Consider the following 10,664-nt stretch of genomic DNA (forward strand, 5'->3'; position numbering starts at 1 on the left):
AGAAGCACGGATCTCCTCCTGATTCATCCGTCACCCTGTTGTAACTCAGCATCAGAGACAAATCAGCGCACATGAATTCTTAACCCGCAGGTTTGTGTCAGCTGATGGATCCGCCGCACACACTCGTTTTATTATGTCTGCCTGTCTGAGCACATGTGGCTAACATGCATCTCATCATTGTTTCCATGAGAGAGTTGTCAGAGAGAATGAACCCTGCATGTAGAGCATCATATTTTGACATGTTTAAAGTCGCTGTGAGTGAACGCAGGGGTTTGCAGTTAAGAAGCCTCTCTGTCCCAGTCAATGTGAGGAAAAAAATAAACCTTCACAATAACAAGTCAACAAAACTGATCATATTTATTGACCAAATGTTACAGTTCCACTGTTACACCCTACAAAATACAAACAAGTTTGTTCATACAAGCACTGCTTGTAGTCGTCTACACATCCTATGGGGTCTTGATGCAGACTGATAAATGATCGACCCACTGACTATGGCTCTTCACAGATTCACAACCTCTGTACAGCTTCAAAGCTCGGTAACGAAAAATAAATAAAACATCAAAAGGCCTTTCTCTCTAATGGGTTTCACATTACTAGATCCCTGTTAGACCGGACTGCAATCAGTATTCACATCCTGCCCTCTAGTGGCACAAATCGACTCCTGCCTTTTACTCTCACTAGAAATTGTACTCCACCGTCACATAAGGGGAGGTTAGGTTTCATGCTGTAAGAGTAGGAAAAGGTCACAGCCACGAAAGAGGCCTCATCAACATTCCTGAAACGTTATCCTGCTTGAGACAGTCCATTCGTCGGGCCTGTAACCACAAACACACTCGTGACGGGCAATGTACAGTCAATGTGCCCGTAGGCAAAGAAAAAGCAGATGCCGGCTCGTACTCCGAGCATCCCAGTAGCGTACGTTAACGGTAAACAGTGTGTCAGTGATAAATACTGCTGAATCAGAGCAGGACATTTGATTTAAATACTTTGTTTTGATGTTGAAAACACGAGATTATGAAACAAAGTCGACATAAAATATGTGGAGGTACTATTTCTGAAATGCTACACATTTCACATAGTTACACATGGAAAAGTCTGAGCAATCCATTTGACCTGTTTTAAAATACCTTCTTTCAACTTCCTAAAGTGAAACACGTCACAAAAAGACAAGATATTTGCCATCCTATGAACATCTGATGTACAAGACATGCAGAACTGATGACTAAATACAGCAAAAACCTTGACGTGAAGACATTAAAATTAAAACTGCACCTCGCCCTCCATGTTTAAACTCTGATTATCATTGCGATGGATCCACCCGGTGATACTGGGATGATGTGGCCAGATAACTGGAAATGACAGGACAGGACATAAGGCTAGCTCTTGAGTCAGTAATCCTGAAATGGCTCACTATCCAGAGCACGCCAGTTCAGGAAATCAAAACGGTTGTTCTTGCATCCACACTCAAAATATAAGTATTCCCAGATTTAAATACCTGTTTGCATAAGACAATAGCCGGAACTTAAACACTGAGGTTCTGCGGAAGGTGTGGAGGCATGTTCTGGGCGTCTCTTAAAAAAAAGGTGTTTTTAAAAAAATATCTCTATTTTGTGCTTCCGAGTGTTACTAAGATTTGCCTCCGTTCTGAAGGACACGTACAGCAGGACACCGGTGAAACAACGTAATCGACTCCTCACAATGACATCTTGAGAACATGCATTACGACCACCACGAGGGGGGAAAAGGGTTCTTTGTAGCCAAAACTGGGCAGAGCAGCGTTTTTTTTGTGTGCAGCAGGACAAGTCCACTATGGCTCCTTTTCTGCTGCTCTCAGTGCAGCTGGTTGAAGCCGATATCGGGCGCGTCACCCAGAATCAGAGTGGTGCGGCTTAGCGACGGCGAGGGGGAAGCCAGGCGGAAGGCCGGATTGATCGAGTGAAGCGAGTCGCTCTTGTTGCTTCTGCTGAACGGGGGGCAAGGAGCGTGCCGGTGGGGGTGCTGACGTGAGCAGCCGGCAGGGGGTGAAGAAGGCTCTGCGGTTGGTGCTGCGGCGCTGGAGACATCCAGGACCAGAGGGGTGGTCTTTGGGGTACCAGGGGGGCACAGGCCATTAAAGTCGGAGGAGGAGCGGATCATCCTCTCCAGCACGTCCTTTGTGCTCTGAGTGCACTGTGTGAAGAGGAAAGAAGAGAGGAAATCAAGAAAAAGGGAAAGAGCACGAGGAGGGGGTTATGAAAGACCAAGCTGCAGAACAGAAAGAGAAAAAAAAATAAAAAAAGAACAGGACAAGTGTGCATAGAAAATTCTGCAATGTGATTTAGAGGATTAGTTTAAGAAGCACAGTGAAAGCAATGAGAGCCCTGATGACAACACTGTGAAAAGATTCAAATGGAAGAGCAATGGAGGAAGTGAGTTAGAGGCAGACGATGCAATTAGAACGGTAAAAAACACAGGTACAGACAGATTTAGATGTGTGGAGAAGCTGCTTCGTCCTGTGTCTCTTCTGGCTCAAACAAAGAAGATACAGTTCACGCAGACTTGTGTTTGTTTGTGTCACCATGCATGCATAAAAATCTCATGTATAACTAGAAAGAACAAAGATCATCAGCCTTTGAACAACAAGCTCCATCCAGCACTGAGTGAGCGAGCGCATGGTTAATGAGAGGACGAATGAATGGTAGTGAAGCATGCACATTCACATGATTCACAAGTAATCCACACCATCACCACAAACCAATCACAAGATCTGCCCCGACCGCAGATAACGAAACGTCTCAGAAAATAAATAACCGTTCGAGAGAGAGATGACGGCAAAATAATAATCAAATCCAACTATGATATGAAAGAGTGACACAGCGAATGGGGAGTGAAGCGATGTTGTGATTGGTTTAATGTTCGACCCTACTCTTACCATCAACCGTCTACATGCAGCAGTGCCCTTCAGGCTGTGCAGGACAAAGAAAAATCCTGACAGTTCTCCTCCTAGCAGGGTGGAATGGATACAGCACAACACTGAGCGTCAAATCGTTTCATCTAGCATGTACAAACATACAAATATTCTTTATGCACAAACCCTTCTGATCACAAACTTTTTCCCCAAATGTCTTGAAATTCAGACACATGAAGACTTAAAGAGGAAACTCAAAACACAGACCAAAATCTCAAAATATAAAAAATACTGTTTATTTCACACGTAAAAGAACACTTGTGTATGCAAAAATAGAAATAGTTTTAAGAAAATAGAGCAATGTTGCTAATAACAGAAATGTTTTATGTTGACAATATTGAGACAAAATGTATTCAACAGGGGTCGACCAATGTGGTTCAATCAGGGCAGATATCGTTACTGATTATTAGCAATCGAGGAGTGAGACGACTGATATTTTAAACAGATTTGCAGTAAAAATGAAAACCTTGGTGTGAAAACTTAGGGCAATAAAATCTCCAACATGAAGCTTCTTTAAAATTGCTTAGTCACGCAGAAAGTGACACCTTTCTGACGTTTAAGTGTCAACAGGCTACTGCTCGTGATTCATAACCAATCAGACAGTGCTGCAGGTGGGACGCTACGCTGGTGGCAACAGATAAAAAGACTCGGCGGCAGCAACAGAGCCAAAGCAACACATTCTTAAAATAAAAAATGATCAGAGAAGTGCTGCATATCAGATCCAATAATCAGCCAAACCGATAATTGGTCGACCCCCCTGTGTTCAAGGCAAGTGACAAGTGACTTGTGATAAAGTGCTGAAAACTCCAACACATTTGCATGTTTTAATAAAAGTCAGTAATCAAATCCTTTGTGTGCATTAACCTTCACATCAAAAAAAAAACAAGCAAACTCAGTAGTGGATAAACAAGGAGGTAGACACAGCAACACCATGAATTCATAGAAGTCTAAAGCAAAACAAATATCAAAATGTGCAACAGTTAAAGTGTTCACCGTCCCACAGCACACGACGACTGTAAACTATCTGCAGCAGCGTGACAGAGAACTCACGTAACAAACACTCGCTCTTCTGGCAGTGAAAACTCTTTAAACTCTCTGCCCACTTTTCTCGCATTTTTAACTGCTCAGTGATGCCAAACAATGCTGCAAGTGACGTCCAAGACATTTTGTTCTAAAGCTCAAAGAACACAGGTGATAAATTACCTCTTCAGCTGATTTTTTTTTGTTGTTGTTCTGTGTCGGCTCTATCAGCCAGACGAATCTCTTCGACTGAACATGTTTGGCTTTATATTGTGCCATCAAACCTGAGCCCTTGTGAAGTCGTTCTAGTCCTGACTATTTAATCGGCCGTTAACTGCTATAAAAAATACAAGATGCTCTTTCTGATTTCAGAGATAGTACATACAAAAAATATGCCACTTTTAGAGCGATGAAAACACGTTAATGGAACTGCATGCGGCCAACTCTGCTTGGACTGAAGCTGGAGTCTGGAGGATCAAGGACGGGACACACTGGGTGGGGAAGGCACACATGGGGGCAGGCTAACAATAACAACAGCACAGGAGCTAAGGGACAGTCGGAACTCGGGAGGGACCACAAGCTGTTTTATCCTACCATGTTTGCGTCATTCTTTGTGGTGAAGGGAGGCAGCTCGATCTCTGAGACAGAAGCAGCAGGTATCGCCTCATCGGGAGGAACGAAACCTCTTCTGTCAATCAGGCTGGAGAACAAAGCAGAGGATTAGGTTAGGATGCACGTAAACACTGGCTGCACGTGCAGGTCGGGTTTTGTTTGCGTTTTCATTTTTCTGATTCAAGTTCTGCTTACATAATTCTCACTCTCTGACGAACAGGTGGTCATCATTACTACAACAGTTAAATGCTGCTTTTACATTACATAAGCAAGTAATAGTCATCTCAGGATATAATGTAGAGTGTTATAGTAAAACAGTCACAGTAAACATTATTCTGCATTGAGGACTTTTGCTTTTAAAACCAAAGTACACTTTTCTGATTAAACTTACATACTTTTCTTTAAAGTATTTTTACTACCAAGTACTTCCTGCACTATTGTCCATCTGTCTAAGAAGGTAAACAAACACACAAAGCTACGAAACAAACAAAAGATTATTTTACATGGAAATATATCGCCAAATAGTAACGACTACAGTGATTGTTGGTTAACATTAAGCCTTAATGTGCTGCGTCTCAGTTACTTTTTCATACTTGTCCTGTTGTCTGACAACAGAAACTAAAAATATGTAAATGAGAAAAGTTTAATGGGAAAGTCAGCTCTATAAAAACACAGCATTTGAACACAGAGGGCAAGGGAGTCGTAAACAAATGTAAATGGCGGACACCAGCTGAGCTTAGGTTGCACTGAAGCGCAAAAGCCGATATGAAAGTAACCCAACCAGCCCCAGTGTACTGTTTAAGGGAAGACATGCATGCATTAAACTTGTCTTACTGATGGCTGTGTGGGATACATTTACAGTACAGCCGTACTGTTTAGGCACCGATAAGCAGAAATGAATTTTCCTAGCTGTACTTCTGCTCTAACTGATGCTGTCACTGCAGCAATGTTCGTGATGCATTTTCACTGTTAGCGAACAGAGGTGATGTTTCAACACGCTAAGCTGCCGAGGTGATGAGTGAGACACAGAGTGAACTTTAAATGTGTTAAATGTGCGAGGTGACGATGAGAATTCCTGACATCTTTACTCACCTTGGGGGCATGGGGCCACATAACGTCACGCAGCAGTTGGTTATAATGCTGTTGTAACTGTACGGGTTCCCCGACTCCTCGGCACCTCTTTTACTTGACCAGGATCCCTTTATCTGCACAACAAGCACACAAAAAAAGCCGTCAGTTCAACAGCTGTTAAGTAGTTAACGTGTATTTCTACACGAACTGAACATGACTCTTGAGATCAGTGTTGTCGTATTGAGACGTCGCTACTTACATCTTCATTTGTGGTGAGGTTGGAGGCTACTAAATAGGTATGGAAGCCTGAGAGGCCCAGAATAGACCAGATGGAGAAGAAGCAAATCACCAACTCCACAATAGTGCACAAGAGTCAAGGCATGACAACACTGTCGTCAATGATAACTAAACACGCATGACAGTTACAGCACCATAACTAACATTTAGGACAAAGGTGATTGTGTAACTTCTTTTTCTTTCCACTAACCACGTCGAATCAGACAGATCACGTGACGATGATGCAATTATGGCCGAACAGTCACAGATGATTCCTAAATTAACTGTGACATGAAAACTGATGCAATCAGGTGCAAAAAATATCTAGTTAGATCATCTGCACCCTGAGATAACAAATAGGAAACAACACTCTATATATACTTGGACCAAAAATAGCAGAATGTCCTGCACATCATCCACACAATGAGGAAATTGGTCCGGCCTCTCTTCATGAACAACAAATTGAACCACTCAGTCACACATAGTCTATATTTGCCGAGCCACCGACATCATATCACAAGCACATGAGGCAGCAAACCTACCACTGGAAAGCCATCTGTCTAAAAGCACTGCTTTGCTGGATTCTAACTCTGTGATCCTATTAAGCGTGGGCTTAGGCTGAGAAGCAGCAGGAAATGCTTGTCAACAGTATAACTTCTGTTACTTCTTGGCTCAAACCAGTAGCAAATTCAAAAACACCACGATAATCACTTAAACATTAAAGGCTGATCATTTGGAATAAACAAAAGGATATCTTGCAGGGCTCTCTTGAATGGCTTGAACAAGGCTTTTACCTGCTTGAGAACCTGGAGAGAAAAAAATATCAAGAAACCGTATCGTCTAAAAGCGGTGGTTGACAACATGACAGGAGCATCATAGTGCATTTGTTGGAGAATACTTACGCAGGGTAATGTGTGTGATGACACAGCCAAATATGAAAGATGTCAGAAAAGACAGAGAGATGATGAAGCTGTAGAAAAAGCGGTAATTGCGTTTTCCCACACAGTTTCCTACCCACGGACAGTGGTGGTCGAACCGTTCTGAGGGAGAAAAACAGCATAAAAACCAGAGATCAGATGTATTTTTATCGCTGTTTTAAATGGTTAATATCTAGAAGGTTTTCTGATATCACTGAAGCAAAAAGACGAATGACTTCCAGAGCAAACTGACAGAATTAGCAGACAGTTCAATCTAGGGATCATTTAATGGACCTCTACCTGCTAATGGTTTTTTGAAATTTTGTTCTTTTAAAATAAAAAAGTTAAACTTAAACTACAGCAGCACCTTACTAGTACATAAATTACTTTGATCTGAAAACGTATGTACCTGTTTAGACAATTTCACACTTTTTTAAGTCTGTCTGTAAACAACAGAGAAGCATCAATGCGAACGCTGAAACACTGTTTGCTTGCTGTAATCATTCATCCTGTTCATGGCGGCCCATAAAAAAATCCCCTCCTAATGCAATTCCATTTGAAGTTATGGGGAACAAAGTCCTCAATCTGTGCAAAAGTGAAATCCAAAGTGAAGCTGAAGGCCACGTGAGGCTGAGTCAGACTAATCAAGTGGACATCTTTCACAGTTACAGGCCTTTTAGTAGGAAATTGTCTCTTTGCATTACGAACCCTCCACAGAAACATAGCAAGCAAACAAAGTCGGCGCAAACACAAGGGAGCTTTGTATTAAAAATACTGCAACCTTGGAAGAAACACAGACAAGTTGATTATCTCTTGCCTTGAAAGCAGATGTGACAGGGATCATTGACTTAAAATTTACAATTAAAATAAATTTAATACAATTAGAAAATTGCAAAAGCTGGACTTAAATGGAACTTCATATACATTTTGTGCAGTTTCTGACCCAATGTCTAAACTGTCATATCAACAGCGTTACAAATTCAGGGTGTCTTACTTGTGGAACAGTCATGCATTTGATGGTATTTCTCATGGTAACGCTCCATCACACGTTTAAAATCTATTACGCAGTGTGTATCAAACTGAACAAAACAACATATTGCAAAATAAATCACAATATCTGCCAGAAAAATTGCAATTAGATATTTTCATCATTCATCCCGATACCACAGCAAACAAAAACTGTTTCAATATTCATATAGACATGCAAGAAAAAAGGAAATCCGTCCTTCAATAAGAGGCATTTATGATGAGTGGTTTACTCTAATTTGCCAAATAATGGCCTAAAGTCTTAAAGACTCCTTACTTGTGACAAACTACCTAAAGCCTGCACACACCAGAACAAAACTGACTTGCTGACTTTAAAAAAAAAAAGGAAATAAAATTTTTGGCAGGTTCTGAAACGTTTTTTGCATCTTACATCCAAGGTATAAATCAGCAGATGAATACAGGATGGTAAACCTAATAAAGAAAATATTAAGTCCTTCTCCGAGCACTGATTTAACTCCTAAAAATGCATCCGTGTGTATTAAAGTTACATATTTAGATTTCTTTTTTTTCCATGAAAGTGTTACCTGTATATATTAAAATGACTTAGATGTGACTCTACATCATTGCTTCATTAAGGATATGGGGATCTAAAAAGTCCCTGCCTGCCTGCCTCGCTGCAACTCAGCACACCAGCTCACCTACGATTCTGCTCAAACACTGTGAAACTACTGTGAATGACATAATAAGCAGTTGTCATATTGAAGTAATTCAGCTATATATGTTCAACAGGATTCATTCCTTAGGTTTGTCACATAGGAAACCCAATAAGTGTGAATCTGTGTGGTTGAGATGCTGCAGTTTCAAGGTGGAAAGGCTCAGCCGTGGCATTAACTACCTGTTTAGCTAACGATATATCTTCCAGCATATAAAAAGAAACACAATACCAACATGTTAACATGGCAAAAACAAATTGAGTTTCACTAGAGGAGGTCTTTAAGAGAAATCCTCGAGCCAAGCAGTGTAGCATGGTTCACTTAGCAATGGTGGAAAGTTTAATTATTGTAAGTGGAGTAAGCGGTAACTTCCCACCACATCCTTACCCACACAGTTGTCACACAGGCTGCAGTGGGAGGTCCGAGGAGGGCGGAACATTTTACAAGTGAAGCAGTATTTGAGCTTCACCACCTGCTGGTTGATAAGGATCTCCTTGGTCCGCGGAGGGGGGCGATACGTAGAGGATCCTGAGGTATCTTAAAATAGAGAAGCACAAGGAGGTGAGACTTTTGATCAAAACAGTTTTGTCCACCCATGATTAAAATAAGAGATAAACAAACACAAATCAAGCTTTGTCTGTTTTTCGTGCTTTTCAGCCATGACAGAGGGTAAGCAGCTTAGGTGAGCAGCTCAACAACAAACACATCCCTCAGAGGTGCCCCATATGGCAAAGCTCTTTTACCCCATCTGTCCCACAGTAGGTGTGCACTGCCATACCTATCTGCCTCTCTATGTCTGCAGCTTCATCTGGGGTAGCCCTGGGTAAAATGCCTGGATCTGTAAAGCTGGTTCTCAGCAAGGAGGTGACCACAAACACAAAAAGCACCCCACCGATCACAGGTATGAAGATGGTCAGATGCTCCACCAGGAAAGGGCAACTGTAAAAGAAACCACATTTAATCCTCAACTGGAAAAAAGAGAGGACACATTTAAAAAAGCATAAATACATAAAGCGTAAGGAATTTACAGCTTCCACATTAGAAGAAGACATGTGTTGCATTCAGGAACCCCTGCAAAGAAACATACTCACTCGAAAGCGAAGAAAAGGCCACAAGTGACAACAATAAGGCCCAGTGTCAGAGGAAGGACACCGCTCTGTCTGGCTAGGATGATCCGTCCGTCGCAGAAAAACCGGTTCTTCCCCGGGAACACTTCCCATTTCCTCCGCGGCCGCTGCTCTTTCTTCTCGGTGTGGCTCTGCACCGACAGCGGCGACACTGACAGCGCCCGCGGGTCGATCTGCTGGTACTCGCAGTTCTTCATCGTGTAAACAGTGTCAACGCGGTTGGGAGGTAGCTGAAGGCACACACAGAGCTCCCCTTTTCTCGCCGAGAGACGGTTCTCTCAAGAATCAGTCGATGGACATTTATATGTTGCTGGTTCGGTTATCGCCCATCCTGGAAGCTAACTGTAGCTAGCTAGCGAACCAACAAAGACATTCCTCTCCGTCGTTCAGTTTTACGAGCTGAATCAGTTCCCGGCTTGACTCGGGGTTAACTACCATCTTTGGTAGTTAAATTAAAGCCACGTGTAAATGTGGGTAGTCATTTGGCTAAATTAACTCGTCTTTTGCCAAAAATTTCTACTCAAGCAGATGAGCTTCGGCTCCAGCTCCTGCCAGCAGTTCACATTTCCTTTTTCTCTCGCCGTCACCCGAAGTACGTCACTACGTGCTACTGACGTAGGCACGCAAGGCACGCTTTCGCTTGACGTTTTTTTTTTTTTTTTAAATACCGACATAACCAACAGGATTAGGTTATTCATGTCAACAAATCATATTTTATTTAATCATACTTTACTTAAATTATTAAAATTTCATAAGCAGGAGGCGCTGTTAGGATCCTGAAACACTGAGGGCTTCATCCAGGCCACAGATCTTTAGATTTTAACCTGATAATTGCACCCTTTTCAAGCTGTAAATTAGCCATCAAGTCAAAATGAGTCACAGTGATCCCTCTTTCTTGCTGTACTTAGCCCATGTTTCACTTTAATATACTTTAATAACTAGCGCAGTGGTTCTGAAACTGTGTGCCTTGGACTCAGTCTTATTTACATGA

At 42.0% G+C, this 10,664-nt stretch overlaps 1 protein-coding gene across 2 annotated transcripts; it reads right to left on the reverse strand.

The window, feature by feature from the left end:
* Positions 1–338: 338 nt before the first annotated feature.
* zdhhc18a (zDHHC palmitoyltransferase 18a) lies at positions 339–10,243 on the reverse strand. 2 transcript variants are annotated; one of them, XM_008294116.1, is made up of 10 exons: positions 9,638–10,243; positions 9,325–9,485; positions 8,934–9,083; positions 6,832–6,969; positions 6,684–6,735; positions 5,913–6,015; positions 5,675–5,787; positions 4,565–4,670; positions 2,915–2,985; positions 2,087–2,172 (listed from the first exon to the last, which is right to left on the reverse strand). In XM_008294116.1, the coding sequence occupies exons 1-9, from the start codon at positions 9,868–9,870 to the stop codon at positions 2,944–2,946; spliced, it is 1,098 nt and encodes a 365-aa protein (XP_008292338.1). In that variant the 5' UTR covers positions 9,871–10,243; the 3' UTR covers positions 2,087–2,172; positions 2,915–2,943. The 2 variants fall into 2 exon arrangements, with proteins under 2 accessions (XP_008292339.1, XP_008292338.1); XM_008294117.1 differs by lacking the exon at positions 2,915–2,985 and having other exon boundaries at positions 339–2,172; positions 9,638–9,988.
* Positions 10,244–10,664: the final 421 nt, after the last annotated feature.

The sequence above is a fragment of the Stegastes partitus genome, unplaced genomic scaffold (genome assembly GCF_000690725.1).
Source record: "Stegastes partitus isolate 25-593 unplaced genomic scaffold, Stegastes_partitus-1.0.2 Scaffold944, whole genome shotgun sequence".
Taxonomy (NCBI): Eukaryota; Metazoa; Chordata; class Actinopteri; family Pomacentridae; genus Stegastes; species Stegastes partitus.